The sequence below is a fragment of the Oncorhynchus kisutch genome, linkage group LG8, assembly GCF_002021735.2.
Source record: "Oncorhynchus kisutch isolate 150728-3 linkage group LG8, Okis_V2, whole genome shotgun sequence".
Taxonomy (NCBI): domain Eukaryota; kingdom Metazoa; phylum Chordata; class Actinopteri; order Salmoniformes; family Salmonidae; genus Oncorhynchus; species Oncorhynchus kisutch.
The window spans coordinates 71,483,748-71,500,585 of record NC_034181.2 but is presented as its reverse complement, the minus strand read 5'-3'; the positions used below and the strand labels follow the sequence as shown (position 1 = coordinate 71,500,585).

The 16,838-nt window shown below is 48.1% G+C and overlaps 1 protein-coding gene across 3 annotated transcripts in view; it reads left to right on the top strand.

Moving 5' to 3' along the window:
* Positions 1 to 16,838, top strand: part of LOC109888422 (probable methyltransferase-like protein 15) — a 116,349-nt gene that overhangs the window by 50,120 nt on the left and 49,391 nt on the right. For all 3 annotated transcript variants that reach the window (XM_020479605.2, XM_020479606.2, XM_031831083.1), the window contains exon 5: positions 4,765 to 4,943. In XM_020479605.2, coding sequence (XP_020335194.2) covers positions 4,765 to 4,943 — 179 coding nt within the window. The remainder of the gene's footprint in view (positions 1 to 4,764; positions 4,944 to 16,838) is intronic.

The following is a 16,838-nucleotide window of genomic DNA, read 5'->3' as shown; positions in this document are numbered from 1 at the left end:
ATCGCAGCAAAAGGTAGCGCTACAAAGTATTAACTTTTAAGGAGGCTGAATAATTTTGCACGCCCAATTTTTCAGTTTTTGATTTGTTAAAAAAGTTTGAAATATCCAATAAATGTCGTTCCACTTCATGATTGTGTCCCACTTGTTGTTGATTCTTCACAAAAAAATACAGTTTTATATCTTTGTTTGAAGTACTTTCGCAAGGCACTGTTTGTGTATGTATGTATGTATGTATGTATGTATGTATGTATATATATATATATATATTTATTTATTTATATTTATATATATTTATTTTTATATTTATTTTTATATATATTTATTTTTATATATATATTTATATATACAGTGGGGCAAAAAAGTATTTAGTTAGCCACCAATTGTGCAAGTTCTCCCACTTAAAAAGATGAGAGAGGCCTGTAATTTTCATCATAGGTACACTTCAACTATGACAGACAAAATATGAAAAAAAATCCAGAAAATCTCATTGTAGGATTTTTATTGAATTTATTTGCAAATTATGGTGGAAAATAAGTATTTGGTCACCTACAAACAAGCAAGATTTCTGGCTCTCACAGACCTGTAACTTCGTCTTTAAGAGGCTCCTCTGTCCTCCACTCGTTACCTGTATTAATGGCACCTGTTTGAACTTGTTATCAGTATAAAAGACACCTGTCCACAACCTCAAACAGTCACACTCCAAACTCCACTATGGCCAAGACCAAAGAGCTGTCAAAGGACACCAGAAAAAAAATTGTAGACCTGCACCAGGCTGGGAAGACTGAATCTGCAATAGGTAAGCAGCTTGGTTTGAAGAAATCAACTGTGGGAGCAATTATTAGGAAATGGAATACATACAAGACCACTGATAATCTCCCTCGGTCTGGGGCTCCACACAAGATCTCACCCCGTGGGGTCAATATTATCACAAGAACGGTAGGCAAAAATCCCAGAACCACACAGGGGGACCTAGTGAATGACCTGCAGAGAGCTGGGACCAAAGTAACAAAGCCTACCATCAGTAACACACTACGCCGCCAGGGACTCAAATCCTGCAGTGCCAGACGTGTCCCCCTGCTTAAGCCAGTACATGTCCAGGCCGTCTGAAGTTTGCTAGAGAGCATTTGGATGATCCAGAAGAAGATTGGAAGAATGTCATATGGTCAGATGAAACCAAAATAGAACTTTTTGGTAAAAACTTGTCGTGTTTGGAGGACAAAGAATGCTGAGTTGAATCCAAAGAACACCATACCTACTGTGAAGCATGGGGGTGGAAACATCATGCTTTGGGGCTGTTTTTCTGCAAAGGGACCAGGACGACTGATCCGTGTAAAGGAAGGAATGAATGGGGCCATGTATTGTGAGATTTTGAGTGAAAACCTCCTTCCATCAGCAAGGGCATTGAAGATGAAACGTGGCTGGGTCTTTCAGCATGACAATGATCCCAAACACACTGCCCGGGCAACGAAGGAGTGTCTTCGTAAGAAGCATTTCAAGGTCCTGGAGTGGCCTAGCCAGTCTCCAGATCTCAACCCCATAGAAAATCTTTGGAGGGAGTTGAAAGTCCGTGTTGCCCAGCAACAGCCCCAAAACATCACTGCTGTAGAGGAGATCTGCATGGAGGAATGGGCCAAAATACCAGCAACAGTGTGTGAAAACCTTGTGAAGACTTACAGAAAATGTTTGACCTCTGTCATTGCCAACAAAGGGTATATAACAAACTATTGAGAAACTTTTGTTATTGACCAAATACTTATTTTCCACCATAATAAATAAATTCAAAGTATTGAGAAACTTTTGTTATTGACCAAATACTTATTTTCCACCATAACAAATAAATTCATTAAAAATCCTACAATGTGATTTTCTGGATTTGTTTTCTCATTTTGTCTGTTATAGTTGAAGTGTACCTATGATGAAAATTACAGGCCTCTCATCTTTTTAAGTGGGAGAACTTGCACAATTGGTGGCTGACTAAATACTTTTTTGCCCCACTGTATATATATATATATATATGCACATTGGAATTTGTAATCTATCAATCTATCCTTGCCTCCAAGGACTTTGACAGTGATTTGACATGAGCTTTTCAAATTGACAGGTATTATGTTTCTGCGGAGAGGAACGGCAATTGTTATTGTATAATCAGTAGGATTCCGCCGCATCAGCCAACCCTTACAGCAGCAAAATGAGAATGATCAATACATCTCACAGTAGCAAAGCAGAGTGGTTCATGAACTAGTATATCATGTTAGTGTTCGATGAATGAATGAGTCACTCTTGCTGTTGTAGATGAACACTATATTAGGGCTTGCATCTGTTCTTTATCTTTACCACCCATTTACACTGTAAAAACCCATCTCGGTCAATTATGTGGTTTATTTTTGCCCCATTTGAGGAACCTCAAAGGCAATGTATTTTAAACACTATTTGAAGCTACATATTTTGGTCTCTTATTATAGTATAAACAGACAGGGAGAAAAATATCCTTTGTTTTTAGTTTATGATAAGGTATGACAATTGTACTAAGTTCATTAAAGCATTTTATTGTAATTCATATTCCTTTAAAAAAATATTTATTATATTACCCTTGTTCTCTTACCCTAGTTGAAATGACCAATGAACCTCTTTCAATAATTGTTCATATGGCAGATCTCAAGTTTATACACTTGAAGTCGGAAGTTTACATACACTTACGTTGGAGTCATTAAAACTCGTTTTTCAACCACTCCACACATGTCTTTTAAAAAAAACTATAGTTTTGGCAAGTTGGTTAGGACATCTACTTTGTACATGACACAAGTAATTTTTCCAACAATTGTTTACAGACAGATTATTTCACTTAATTCACTGTATCACAATTCTAGTGGGTCAGAAGTGTACATAAACTCAGTTGACTGTGCCTTCAAACAGCTTGGAAAATTCCAGAAAATGATTTTATGGCTTTAGAAACTTCTGATTGGCTAATTGACAACATTTGAGTCAATTGGAGGTGTACCTGTGGATGTATTTCAAGGCCTACCTTCAAACGCAGCGCCTCTTTGCTTGACATCATGGGAAAATGTAATGAAATCAGCCAAGACTTGGAGACCTCCACAAGTCTGGTTCATCCTTGGGAGCAATTTCCAAATGCCTGAAGGTATCACGTTCATCTGTACAAACAATAGTACGCAAGTATAAACACCATGGGACCACGCAGCTGTCATAGCACGCAGAGACGCATTCTGTCTCCTAGAGATGAACGTACTTTGGTGCGAAAAGTGCAAATCAATCCCAGAAAAACAGCGAAAGACCTTGTGAAGATTTTGGAGGAAACGGGTATAAAAGTATCTATATCACAGTAAAATTAGTCCTATATCGACATAACCTGAAAGGCCACTCAGCAAGGAAGAAGCCACTGCTCCAAAACTGCCATTAAAAAGCCAGACTACAGTTTGCAACTGCACATGGGGACAAAGATTGTACTTTTTGGAGAAATGTCCTCTGGTCGGATGAAACCGAAATAGAACCGTTTGGCCATAATGACCATCGTTATGTTTGGAGGAAAAAGGGGGATGCTTGCAAGCTGAAGAACACCATTCCAGCTGTGAAGCATGGGGGTGGCAGCATCATGTTGTGGGGGTGCTTTGCAGCAGGTGGGACTGGTGCACTTCCCAAAATAGATGGCATCATGAGAGAGGAAAATTATGTGGATGCATTGAAGCAACATCTCAAGACATCAGTCAGGAAGTTCAAGCTTGTTTGCAAATGCGCTTCCAAATGGACAATGACCCCAAGCATACTTCTAAAGTTGTGGCAAAATGGCTTAAGGACAACAAAGTCAAGGTATTGGAGTGGCCATCACAAAGCCCTGACTTCAATCCTATAGAAAATCTGTGTGCAGAACTGAAAAAGCTTGTGCGAGCAAGGAGACCTATAAACCTGACTCAGGTACAACAGCTTTGTCAGATGGAATGGGCCAAAATTCACCCAACTTATTGTGGGAAGCTCGTGGAAGGCTTCATGAAACGTTTGACCCAAGTTAAACAATTTAAAGGCAATGCTACCAAATACTAATTGAGTGTATGTAAACTTCTGACCCACTGGAAATGTGATGACAGAAATAAAAGCTGAAATAAATATTTCTCTCTTCTATTATTCTGACATTTCACATTCTTAAAATAAAGTGGTGATCCTAACTGACATAAGACAGGGAATTTTTAGTAAGATTAAATGTCAGGAATTGTGAAAAACTGAGTTTAAATGTATTTGGCGAAGGTCTATGTAAACTTCCGACTTCAACTGTAGATAGTCGTCTACACTGTCTAATTCAAGGTTTACTGTACAGGTGATGTTTGTGTGCCTGCTCCTTTTCTATGCATTCAAATCTGTTGAGGCCTATGTGGAATTTTAATATGCAGAGGTCAGCGTAGATTTTTCCTCTGACATAACCTTTTGCATTTGTTTTCCAGCACAAACTGAAACGACACATGTATGATCATTGGCACGTTATTAATCTAAAGCTTTAAATGTCTTTCCCTCCAAACACTTTGGTGTATTTTTATCCACACTAATTATGTTTCTCTAACGAGATGTACCGAGAACCTGTCGATGAGTAAATGGAGACAAATTAACTGGCAAATATAGAGATATGGCTCTGCCACTGGCTACATCTACCTTGTTAGCCACAGAGGTTTTCAGCTGTGTCTGAGATATGTCGGACTTCGCCGCTGTCAGCAAGGACGTGACGTCAAGCAGCCTAATTGGGTTCTTCTTTGTGCGTAGGTACCCCGACATGCCCTGCGCTGCTGACGTTGTGAACGCCTTAGATCAACAGGCGCTTGCGTCCATCCTCACTGCCTATGGGGAGGAGAGGCATGCCAGGAAAATAGCCTCGGCCATGGTGGAGGCACGCAGTGTCTACCCCATCACCCGGACACAGCAGCTGGCCAGCGTGGTGGCAGGTACCCTCATTAATTCCCTACATCGTCTTAGAGGCTCAGTGCAGAAACGGTAGGGAAATATTAAGCCCCAGTCTCCCTGTGGGACCTATTTGTCTAGGGAAAAATCACGATGGCTCTAATCTCAAACATCATCCTCTCCTGTCTGGATTTTGGATTCCTCTCGCACCCCTTTCCTGATGAGATTACTAGTAATAAGGCGGAGAAATGCGTAGGGTGCGGCTGCCGCTCTGACAAGAGAGAGTGACTACCTCTCTTTTTCACACGAGCCCCCATTCTCCCTTCCCTTACTCCCGTCTTCCTCCTCCCCTTTGTTGCTTTTGATTTCGTTTCCCACCCTATCTTATTTTATGCCCATCCCCGCAGCCCGTTTCATTCACACACATGCACACACTCATGCACACATTGAGGATGGATCATCATTTTTTTAATGCATTTAAAAAATATATATTTTTGCTTCCCTCTGAGAGTTAGAAAGAGAGGTCTTCTCAATGGCTGTTACGGAGCTAGGCGCTACGTGCGTCACACAGGGAGAACAGGTGTGAGGGAGGACAGCTGTTTGATCTCTTGAAGAGCAGAGCGAGTCACCAGCAATCTTTATTCCAATCAATCCAAGAGGTCCTGACTCGTGCGGGTCCCAGGGGGTCAGCTAGGCTGCTGGTGACACCGTTGCCTAGGGAAGAAGGGCGGAGGGGAGGGGAGGTTGTATTTGTGTAAGGGGGCACACTTTGTAGCGCAATGGTTGGGGGTGTTCAGGACCGAAATGATAGTGTGCTATAGATTTATTGGACAGCAGCTCTTCTGTAAGGAGTAGTAGCCCTGCAGCCCTTCTATAAGGAGTAGTAGCACTGCAGCTCTTCTTTAAGGAGTTGTAGCCCTGCAGCTCTTCTGTAATGAGTAGTAGCCCTGCAGCTCTGCTATACGGAGTAGTAGCCCTGCAGCTCTGCTATACGGAGTAGTAGCTCTGCAGCTCTGCTATACGGAGTAGTAGCCCTGCAGCTCTGCTATACGGAGTAGTAGCCCTGCAGCTCTGCTATACGGAGTAGTAGCCCTGCAGCTCTGCTATACGGAGTAGTAGCCCTGCAGCTCTGCTATACGGAGTAGTAGCCCTGCAGCTCTGCTATACGGAGTAGTAGCCCTGCAGCTCTTCTGTAAGGAGTAGTAGCCCTGCAGCTCTGCTATACGGAGTAGTAGCCCTGCAGCTCTGCTATACGGAGTAGTAGCCCTGCAGCTCTTCTATAAGGAGTAGAAGCCCTGCAGCTCTTCTGTAAAGAGTAGTAGCCCTGCAGCTCTTCTATAAGGAGTAGCAGCCCTGCAGCTCTTCTGTAAGGAGTAGTAGCCCTGCAGCTCTTCTGTAAGGAGTAATAGCCCTGCAGCTCTGCTATACGGAGTAGTAGCTCTGCTATACGGAGTAGTAGCCCTGCAGCTCTGCTATACGGAGTAGTGGCCCTGCAGCTCTTCTGTAAGGAATAGTTGCCCTGCAGCTCTTCTGTAAGGAATAGTTGCCCTGCAGCTCTTCTGTAAGGAGTAGTAGCCCTGCAGCTCTGCTATACGGAGTAGTAGCCCTGCAGCTCTGCTATACGGAGTAGTAGCCCTGCAGCTCTGCTATACGGAGTAGTAGCCCTGCAGCTCTTCTGTAAGGAGTAGTAGCCCTGCAGCTCTTCTGTAAGGAGTAGTAGCCCTGCAGCTCTTCTATAAGGAGTAGTAGCCCTGCAGCTCTTCTATAAGGGCTAGTAGCCCTGCAGCTCTTCTATAAGGAGTAGTAGCCCTGCAGCTCTTCTATAAGGAGTAGTAGCCCTGCAGCTCTTCTATACGGAGTAGTAGCCCTGCAGCTCTTCTGTAAGGAGTAGTAGCCCTGCAGCTCTGCTATACGGAGTAGTAGCCCTGCAGCTCTTCTATAAGGAGTAGAAGCCCTGCAGCTCTTCTGTAAAGAGTAGTAGCCCTGCAGCTCTTCTATAAGGAGTAGCAGCCCTGCAGCTCTTCTGTAAGGAGTAGTAGCCCTGCAGCTCTTCTGTAAGGAGTAGTAGCCCTGCAGCCCTTCTGTAAGGAGTTGTAGCCCTGCAGCTCTTCTGTAATGAGTAGTAGCCCTGCAGCTCTGCTATACGGAGTAGTAGCCCTGCAGCTCTGCTATACGGAGTAGCAGCTCTGCTATACGGAGTAGTAGCCCTGCAGCTCTGCTATACGGAGTAGTAGCCCTGCAGCTCTGCTATACGGAGTAGTAGCCCTGCAGCTCTGCTATACGGAGTAGTAGCCCTGCAGCTCTTCTGTAAGGAGTAGTAGCCCTGCAGCTCTTTTGTAAGGAGTAGTGGCCCTGCAGCTCTGCTATACTGAGTAGTAGCCCTGCAGCTCTTCTGTAAGGAATAGTTGCCCTGCAGCTCTACTGTAAGGAGTAGTAGCCCTGCAGCTCTTCTGTAAGGAGTAGTAGCCCTGCAGCTCTTCTGTAAGGACTAGTAGCCCTGCAGCTCTTCTATAAGGAATAGTAGCCCTGCAGCTCTTCTATAAGGACTAGTAGCCCTGCAGCTCTTCTATAAGGACTAGTAGCCCTGCAACTCTTCTATAAGGAGTAGTAGCCCTGCAGCTCTTCTATAATGAGTAGTAGCCCTGCAGCTCTTCTATAAGGAGTAGTAGCCCTGCAGCTCTTCTATACGGAGTAGTAGCCCTGCAGCTCTGCTATACGGAGTAGTAGCCCTGCAGCTCTTCTATACGGAGTAGTAGCCCTGCAGCTCTTCTGTAAAGAGTAGTAGCCCTGCAGCTCTTCTATAAGGAGTAGCAGCCCTGCAGCTCTTCTGTAAGGAGTAGTAGCCCTGCAGCTCTTCTGTAAGGAGTAGTAGCCCTGCACCTCTTCTGTAAGGAGTAGTAGCCCTGCAGCCCTTCTGTAAGGAGTTGTAGCCCTGCAGCTCTTCTGTAATGAGTAGTAGCCCTGCAGCTCTGCTATACGGAGTAGTAGCCCTGCAGCTCTGCTATATGGAGTAGTAGCCCTGCAGCTCTGCTATACGGAGTAGTAGCCCTGCAGCTCTTCTGTAAGGAGTAGTAGCCCTGCAGCTCTGCTATACGGAGTAGTAGCCCTGCAGCTCTGCTATATGGAGTAGTAGCCCTGCAGCTCTGCTATTCGGAGTAGTAGCCCTGCAGCTCTGATATACGGAGTAGTAGCCCTGCAGCTCTTCTGTAAGGAGTAATAGCCCTGCAGCTCTGATATACGGAGTAGTAGCCCTGCAGCTCTGCTATACGGAGTAGTAGCCCTGCAGCTCTGCTATACGGAGTAGTAGCCCTGCAGCTCTTCTGTAAGGAGTAGTAGCCCTGCAGCTCTTCTGTAAGGAGTAGTAGCCCTGCAGCTCTTCTATAAGGAGTAGTAGCCCTGCAGCTCTTCTATAAGGGCTAGTAGCCCTGCAGCTCTTCTATAAGGAGTAGTAGCCCTGCAACTCTTCTATAAGGAGTAGTAGCCCTGCAGCTCTGCTATACGGAGTAGTAGCCCTGCAGCTCTGCTATACGGAGTAGTAGCCCTGCAGCTCTTCTATAAGGAGTAGTAGCCCTGCAGCTCTTCTGTAAAGAGTAGTAGCCCTGCAGCTTTTCTATAAGGAGTAGCAGCCCTGCAGCTCTTCTGTAAGGAGTTGTAGCCCTGCAGCTCTTCTGTAATGAGTGTTAGACCTGCAGCTCTGCTATACGGAGTAGTAGCCCTGCAGCTCTGCTATACGGAGTAGCAGCTCTGCTATACGGAGTAGTAGCCCTGCAGCTCTGCTATACGGAGTAGTAGCCCTGCAGCTCTGCTATACGGAGTAGTAGCCCTGCAGCTCTGCTATACGGAGTAGTAGCCCTGCAGCTCTGCTATACGGAGTAGTAGCCCTGCAGCTCTGCTATACGGAGTAGTAGCCCTGCAGCTCTGCTATACGGAGTAGTAGCCCTGCAGCTCTTCTGTAAGGAGTAGTAGCCCTGCAGCTCTGCTATACGGAGTAGTAGCCCTGCAGCTCTGCTATATGGAGTAGTAGCCCTGCAGCTCTGCTATTCGGAGTAGTAGCCCTGCAGCTCTGATATACGGAGTAGTAGCCCTGCAGCTCTTCTGTAAGGAGTAATAGCCCTGCAGCTCTGATATACGGAGTAGTAGCCCTGCAGCTCTGCTATACGGAGTAGTAGCCCTGCAGCTCTTTTGTAAGGAGTAGTGGCCCTGCAGCTCTGCTATACTGAGTAGTAGCCCTGCAGCTCTTCTGTAAGGAATAGTTGCCCTGCAGCTCTACTGTAAGGAGTAGTAGCCCTGCAGCTCTTCCTTAAGGAGTAGTAGCCCTGCAGCTCTTCTGTAAGGACTAGTAGCCCTGCAGCTCTTCTATAAGGAATAGTAGCCCTGCAGCTCTTCTATAAGGACTAGTAGCCCTGCAGCTCTTCTATAAGGACTAGTAGCCCTGCAGCTCTGCTATACGGAGTAGTAGCCCTGCGGCTCTGCTATACGGAGTAGCAGCTCTGCTATACGGAGTAGTAGCCCTGCAGCTCTGCTATACGGAGTAGTAGCCCTGCAGCTCTGCTATACGGAGTAGTAGCCTTGCAGCTCTGCTATACGGAGTAGTAGCCCTGCAGCTCTGCTATACGGAGTAGTAGCCCTGCAGCTCTGCTATACGGAGTAGTAGCCCTGCAGCTCTGCTATACGGAGTAGTAGCCCTGCAGCTCTGCTATACGGAGTAGTAGCCCTGCAGCTCTGCTATACGGAGTAGTAGCCCTGCAGCTCTGCTATACGGAGTAGTAGCCCTGCAGCTCTTCTGTAAGGCGTAGTAGCCCTGCAGCTCTTCTGTAAGGAGTAGTAGCCCTGCAGCTCTGCTATACGGAGTAGTAGCCCTGCAGCTCTTCTATAAGGAGTAGGAGCCCTGCAGCTCTTCTGTAAAGAGTAGTAGCCCTGCAGCTCTTCTATAAGGAGTAGCAGCCCTGCAGCTCTTCTGTAAGGAGTAGTAGCCCTGCAGCTCTTCTGTAAGGAGTAATAGCCCTGCAGCTCTGCTATACGGAGTAGTAGCTCTGCTATACGGAGTAGTAGCCCTGCAGCTCTGCTATACGGAGGAGTGGCCCTGCAGCTCTTCTGTAAGGAATAGTTGCCCTGCAGCTCTTCTGTAAGGAGTAGTAGCCCTGCAGCTCTTCTATAAGGAGTAGTAGCCCTGCAGCTCTTCTGTAAGGAATAGTTGCCCTGCAGCTCTTCTATAAGGAGTACTAGCCCTGCAGCTCTACTGTAAGGAGTAGTAGCCCTGCAGCTCTTCTGTAAGGAGTAGTAGCCCTGCAGCTCTGCTATACGGAGTAGTAGCCCTGCAGCTCTGCTATACGGAGTAGTAGCCCTGCAGCTCTGCTATACGGAGTAGTAGCCCTGCAGCTCTTCTGTAAGGAGTAGTAGCCCTGCAGCTCTTCTATAAGGAGTAGTAGCCCTGCAGCTCTTCTATAAGGGCTTGTAGCCCTGCAGCTCTTCTATAAGGGCTAGTAGCCCTGCAGCTCTTCTATAAGGAGTAGTAGCCCTGCAGCTCTTCTATAAGGAGTAGTAGCCCTGCAGCTCTGCTATACGGAGTAGTAGCCCTGCAGCTCTGCTATACGGAGTAGTAGCCCTGCAGCTCTTCTATAAGGAGTAGTAGCCCTGCAGCTCTTCTGTAAAGAGTAGTAGCCCTGCAGCTTTTCTATAAGGAGTAGCAGCCCTGCAGCTCTTCTGTAAGGAGTAGTAGCCCTGCAGCTCTTCTGTAAGGAGTAGTAGCCCTGCAGCCCTTCTGTAAGGAGTTGTAGCCCTGCAGCCCTTCTGTAAGGAGTTGTAGCCCTGCAGCTCTTCTGTAATGAGTAGTAGCCCTGCAGCTCTGCTATACGGAGCAGTAGCCCTGCAGCTCTGCTATACGGAGTAGCAGCTCTGCTATACGGAGTAGTAGCCCTGCAGTTCTGCTATACGGAGTAGTAGCCCTGCAGCTCTGCTATACGGAGTAGTAGCCCTGCAGCTCTGCTATACGGAGTAGTAGCCCTGCAGCTCTGCTATACGGAGTAGTAGCCCTGCAGCTCTGCTATACGGAGTAGTAGCCCTGCAGCTCTTCTGTAAGGAGTAGTAGCCCTGCAGCTCTGCTATACGGAGTAGTAGCCCTGCAGCTCTGCTATATGGAGTAGTAGCCCTGCAGCTCTTCTATACGGAGTAGTAGCCCTGCAGCTCTGCTATACGGAGTAGTAGCCCTGCAGCTCTTCTATACGGAGTAGTAGCCCTGCAGCTCTTCTGTAAAGAGTAGTAGCCCTGCAGCTCTTCTATAAGGAGTAGCAGCCCTGCAGCTCTTCTGTAAGGAGTAGTAGCCCTGCAGCTCTTCTGTAAGGAGTAGTAGCCCTGCACCTCTTCTGTAAGGAGTAGTAGCCCTGCAGCCCTTCTGTAAGGAGTTGTAGCCCTGCAGCTCTTCTGTAATGAGTAGTAGCCCTGCAGCTCTGCTATACGGAGTAGTAGCCCTGCAGCTCTGCTATATGGAGTAGTAGCCCTGCAGCTCTGCTATACGGAGTAGTAGCCCTGCAGCTCTTCTGTAAGGAGTAGTAGCCCTGCAGCTCTGCTATACGGAGTAGTAGCCCTGCAGCTCTGCTATATGGAGTAGTAGCCCTGCAGCTTTGCTATTCGGAGTAGTAGCCCTGCAGCTCTGATATACGGAGTAGTAGCCCTGCAGCTCTTCTGTAAGGAGTAATAGCCCTGCAGCTCTGATATACGGAGTAGTAGCCCTGCAGCTCTGCTATACGGAGTAGTAGCCCTGCAGCTCTGCTATACGGAGTAGTAGCCCTGCAGCTCTTCTGTAAGGAGTAGTAGCCCTGCAGCTCTTCTGTAAGGAGTAGTAGCCCTGCAGCTCTTCTATAAGGAGTAGTAGCCCTGCAGCTCTTCTATAAGGGCTAGTAGCCCTGCAGCTCTTCTATAAGGGCTAGTAGCCCTGCAGCTCTTCTATAAGGAGTAGTAGCCCTGCAACTCTTCTATAAGGAGTAGTAGCCCTGCAGCTCTGCTATACGGAGTAGTAGCCCTGCAGCTCTGCTATACGGAGTAGTAGCCCTGCAGCTCTTCTATAAGGAGTAGTAGCCCTGCAGCTCTTCTGTAAAGAGTAGTAGCCCTGCAGCTTTTCTATAAGGAGTAGCAGCCCTGCAGCTCTTCTGTAAGGAGTGTTAGACCTGCAGCTCTGCTATACGGAGTAGTAGCCCTGCAGCTCTGCTATACGGAGTAGCAGCTCTGCTATACGGAGTAGTAGCCCTGCAGCTCTGCTATACGGAGTAGTAGCCCTGCAGCTCTGCTATACGGAGTAGTAGCCCTGCAGCTCTGCTATACGGAGTAGTAGCCCTGCAGCTCTGCTATACGGAGTAGTAGCCCTGCAGCTCTGCTATACGGAGTAGTAGCCCTGCAGCTCTTCTGTAAGGAGTAGTAGCCCTGCAGCTCTGCTATACGGAGTAGTAGCCCTGCAGCTCTGCTATATGGAGTAGTAGCCCTGCAGCTCTGCTATTCGGAGTAGTAGCCCTGCAGCTCTGATATACGGAGTAGTAGCCCTGCAGCTCTTCTGTAAGGAGTAATAGCCCTGCAGCTCTGATATACGGAGTAGTAGCCCTGCAGCTCTGCTATACGGAGTAGTAGCCCTGCAGCTCTTTTGTAAGGAGTAGTGGCCCTGCAGCTCTGCTATACTGAGTAGTAGCCCTGCAGCTCTTCTGTAAGGAATAGTTGCCCTGCAGCTCTACTGTAAGGAGTAGTAGCCCTGCAGCTCTTCTGTAAGGAGTAGTAGCCCTGCAGCTCTTCTGTAAGGACTAGTAGCCCTGCAGCTCTTCTATAAGGAATAGTAGCCCTGCAGCTCTTCTATAAGGACTAGTAGCCCTGCAGCTCTTCTATAAGGACTAGTAGCCCTGCAGCTCTGCTATACGGAGTAGTAGCCCTGCGGCTCTGCTATACGGAGTAGCAGCTCTGCTATACGGAGTAGTAGCCCTGCAGCTCTGCTATACGGAGTAGTAGCCCTGCAGCTCTGCTATACGGAGTAGTAGCCTTGCAGCTCTGCTATACGGAGTAGTAGCCCTGCAGCTCTGCTATACGGAGTAGTAGCCCTGCAGCTCTGCTATACGGAGTAGTAGCCCTGCAGCTCTGCTATACGGAGTAGTAGCCCTGCAGCTCTGCTATACGGAGTAGTAGCCCTGCAGCTCTGCTATACGGAGTAGTAGCCCTGCAGCTCTGCTATACGGAGTAGTAGCCCTGCAGCTCTTCTGTAAGACGTAGTAGCCCTGCAGCTCTTCTGTAAGGAGTAGTAGCCCTGCAGCTCTGCTATACGGAGTAGTAGCCCTGCAGCTCTTCTATAAGGAGTAGGAGCCCTGCAGCTCTTCTGTAAAGAGTAGTAGCCCTGCAGCTCTTCTATAAGGAGTAGCAGCCCTGCAGCTCTTCTGTAAGGAGTAGTAGCCCTGCAGCTCTTCTGTAAGGAGTAATAGCCCTGCAGCTCTGCTATACGGAGTAGTAGCTCTGCTATACGGAGTAGTAGCCCTGCAGCTCTGCTATACGGAGGAGTGGCCCTGCAGCTCTTCTGTAAGGAATAGTTGCCCTGCAGCTCTTCTGTAAGGAGTAGTAGCCCTGCAGCTCTTCTATAAGGAGTAGTAGCCCTGCAGCTCTTCTGTAAGGAATAGTTGCCCTGCAGCTCTTCTATAAGGAGTACTAGCCCTGCAGCTCTACTGTAAGGAGTAGTAGCCCTGCAGCTCTTCTGTAAGGAGTAGTAGCCCTGCAGCTCTGCTATACGGAGTAGTAGCCCTGCAGCTCTGCTATACGGAGTAGTAGCCCTGCAGCTCTGCTATACGGAGTAGTAGCCCTGCAGCTCTTCTGTAAGGAGTAGTAGCCCTGCAGCTCTTCTATAAGGAGTAGTAGCCCTGCAGCTCTTCTATAAGGGCTAGTAGCCCTGCAGCTCTTCTATAAGGGCTAGTAGCCCTGCAGCTCTTCTATAAGGAGTAGTAGCCCTGCAGCTCTTCTATAAGGAGTAGTAGCCCTGCAGCTCTGCTATACGGAGTAGTAGCCCTGCAGCTCTGCTATACGGAGTAGTAGCCCTGCAGCTCTTCTATAAGGAGTAGTAGCCCTGCAGCTCTTCTGTAAAGAGTAGTAGCCCTGCAGCTTTTCTATAAGGAGTAGCAGCCCTGCAGCTCTTCTGTAAGGAGTAGTAGCCCTGCAGCTCTTCTGTAAGGAGTAGTAGCCCTGCAGCCCTTCTGTAAGGAGTTGTAGCCCTGCAGCCCTTCTGTAAGGAGTTGTAGCCCTGCAGCTCTTCTGTAATGAGTAGTAGCCCTGCAGCTCTGCTATACGGAGCAGTAGCCCTGCAGCTCTGCTATACGGAGTAGCAGCTCTGCTATACGGAGTAGTAGCCCTGCAGCTCTGCTATACGGAGTAGTAGCCCTGCAGCTCTGCTATACGGAGTAGTAGCCCTGCAGCTCTGCTATACGGAGTAGTAGCCCTGCAGCTCTGCTATACGGAGTAGTAGCCCTGCAGCTCTGCTATACGGAGTAGTAGCCCTGCAGCTCTTCTGTAAGGAGTAGTAGCCCTGCAGCTCTGCTATACGGAGTAGTAGCCCTGCAGCTCTGCTATATGGAGTAGTAGCCCTGCAGCTCTGCTATTCGGAGTAGTAGCTCTGCAGCTCTTCTGTAAGGAGTAATAGCCCTGCAGCTCTGATATACGGAGTAGTAGCCCTGCAGCTCTGCTATACGGAGTAGTAGCCCTGCAGCTCTTTTGTAAGGAGTAGTGGCCCTGCAGGTCTGCTATACTGAGTAGTAGCCCTGCAGCTCTTCTGTAAGGAATAGTTGCCCTGCAGCTCTACTGTAAGGAGTAGTAGCCCTGCAGCTCTTCTGTAAGGAGTAGTAGCCCTGCAGCTCTTCTGTAAGGACTAGTAGCCCTGCAGCTCTTCTATAAGGAATAGTAGCCCTGCAGCTCTTCTATAAGGAGTAGTAGCCCTGCAGCTCTGCTATACGGAGTAGTAGCCCTGCAGCTCTTCTATAAGGAGTAGTAGCCCTGCAGCTCTTCTGTAAAGAGTAGTAGCCCTGCAGCTTTTCTATAAGGAGTAGCAGCCCTGCAGCTCTTCTGTAAGGAGTAGTAGCCCTGCAGCTCTGCTATACGGAGTAGTAGCCCTGCAGCTCTGCTATACGGAGTAGTAGCCCTGCAGCTCTTCTGTAAGGAGTAGTAGCCCTGCAGCTCTGCTATACGGAGTAGTAGCCCTGCAGCTCTGCTATATGGAGTAGTAGCCCTGCAGCTCTGCTATTCGGAGTAGTAGCTCTGCAGCTCTTCTGTAAGGAGTAATAGCCCTGCAGCTCTGATATACGGAGTAGTAGCCCTGCAGCTCTGCTATACGGAGTAGTAGCCCTGCAGCTCTTTTGTAAGGAGTAGTGGCCCTGCAGCTCTGCTATACTGAGTAGTAGCCCTGCAGCTCTTCTGTAAGGAATAGTTGCCCTGCAGCTCTACTGTAAGGAGTAGTAGCCCTGCAGCTCTTCTGTAAGGAGTAGTAGCCCTGCAGCTCTTCTGTAAGGACTAGTAGCCCTGCAGCTCTTCTATGAGGAATAGTAGCCCTGCAGCTCTTCTATAAGGAGTAGTAGCCCTGCAGCTCTGCTATACGGAGTAGTAGCCCTGCAGCTCTTCTATAAGGAGTAGTAGCCCTGCAGCTCTTCTGTAAAGAGTAGTAGCCCTGCAGCTTTTCTATAAGGAGTAGCAGCCCTGCAGCTCTTCTGTAAGGAGTAGTAGCCCTGCAGCTCTTCTATAAGGACTAGTAGCCCTGCAGCTCTTCTATAAGGACTGGTAGCCCTGCAGCTCTTCTATAAGGAGTAGTAGCCCTGCAGCTCTTCTATAAGGAGTAGTAGCCCTGCAGCTCTTCTATAAGGAGTAGTAGCCCTGCAGCTCTTCTATACGGAGTAGTAGCCCTGCAGCTCTGCTATACATAGTAGTAGCCCTGCAGCTCTTCTATAAGGAGTAGTAGCCCTGCAGCTCTTCTGTAAGGAGTAGTAGCCCTGCACCTCTTCTGTAAGGAGTAGTAGCCCTGCAGCCCTTCTGTAAGGAGTTGTAGCCCTGCAGCTCTTCTGTAATGAGTAGTAGCCCTGCAGCTCTGCTATACGGAGTAGCAGCTCTGCTATACGGAGTAGTAGCCCTGCAGCTCTGCTATACGGAGTAGTAGCCCTGCAGCTCTGCTATACGGAGTAGTAGCCCTGCAGCTCTTCTGTAAGGAGTAGTAGCCCTGCAGCTCTGCTATACGGAGTAGTAGCCCTGCAGCTCTGCTATATGGAGTAGTAGCCCTGCAGCTCTGCTATTCGGAGTAGTAGCCCTGCAGCTCTGATATACGGAGTAGTAGCCCTGCAGCTCTTCTGTAAGGAGTAATAGCCCTGCAGCTCTGCTATACGGAGTAGTAGCCCTGCAGCTCTGCTATACTGAGTAGTAGCCCTGCAGCTCTTCTGTAAGGAATAGTTGCCCTGCAGCTCTTCTGTAAGGAATAGTTGCCCTGCAGCTCTTCTGTAAGGAGTAGTAGCCCTGCAGCTCTTCTGTAAGGAGTAGTAGCCCTGCAGCTCTTCTGTAAGGAGTAGTAGCCCTGCAGCTCTTCTGTAAGGACTAGTATCCCTGCAGCTCTTCTATAAGGAATAGTAGCCCTGCAGCTCTTCTATAAGGACTAGTAGCCCTGCAGCTCTTCTATAAGGACTAGTAGCCCTGCAGCTCTTCTATAAGGACTAGTAGCCCTGCAACTCTTCTATAAGGAGTAGTAGCCCTGCAGCTCTTCTATTCGGAGTAGTAGCCCTGCAGCCCCTTCTATAAGGAGTAGGAGCCCTGCAGCCCCTTCTATAAGGAGTAGTAGCCCTGCAGCTCTTCTATAAGGAGTAGTAGCCCTGCAGCTCTTCTATAAGGAGTAGTAGCCCTGCAGCTCTTCTATAGGGAGTAGTAGCCCTGCAGCTCTTCTATAAGGAGTAGTAGCC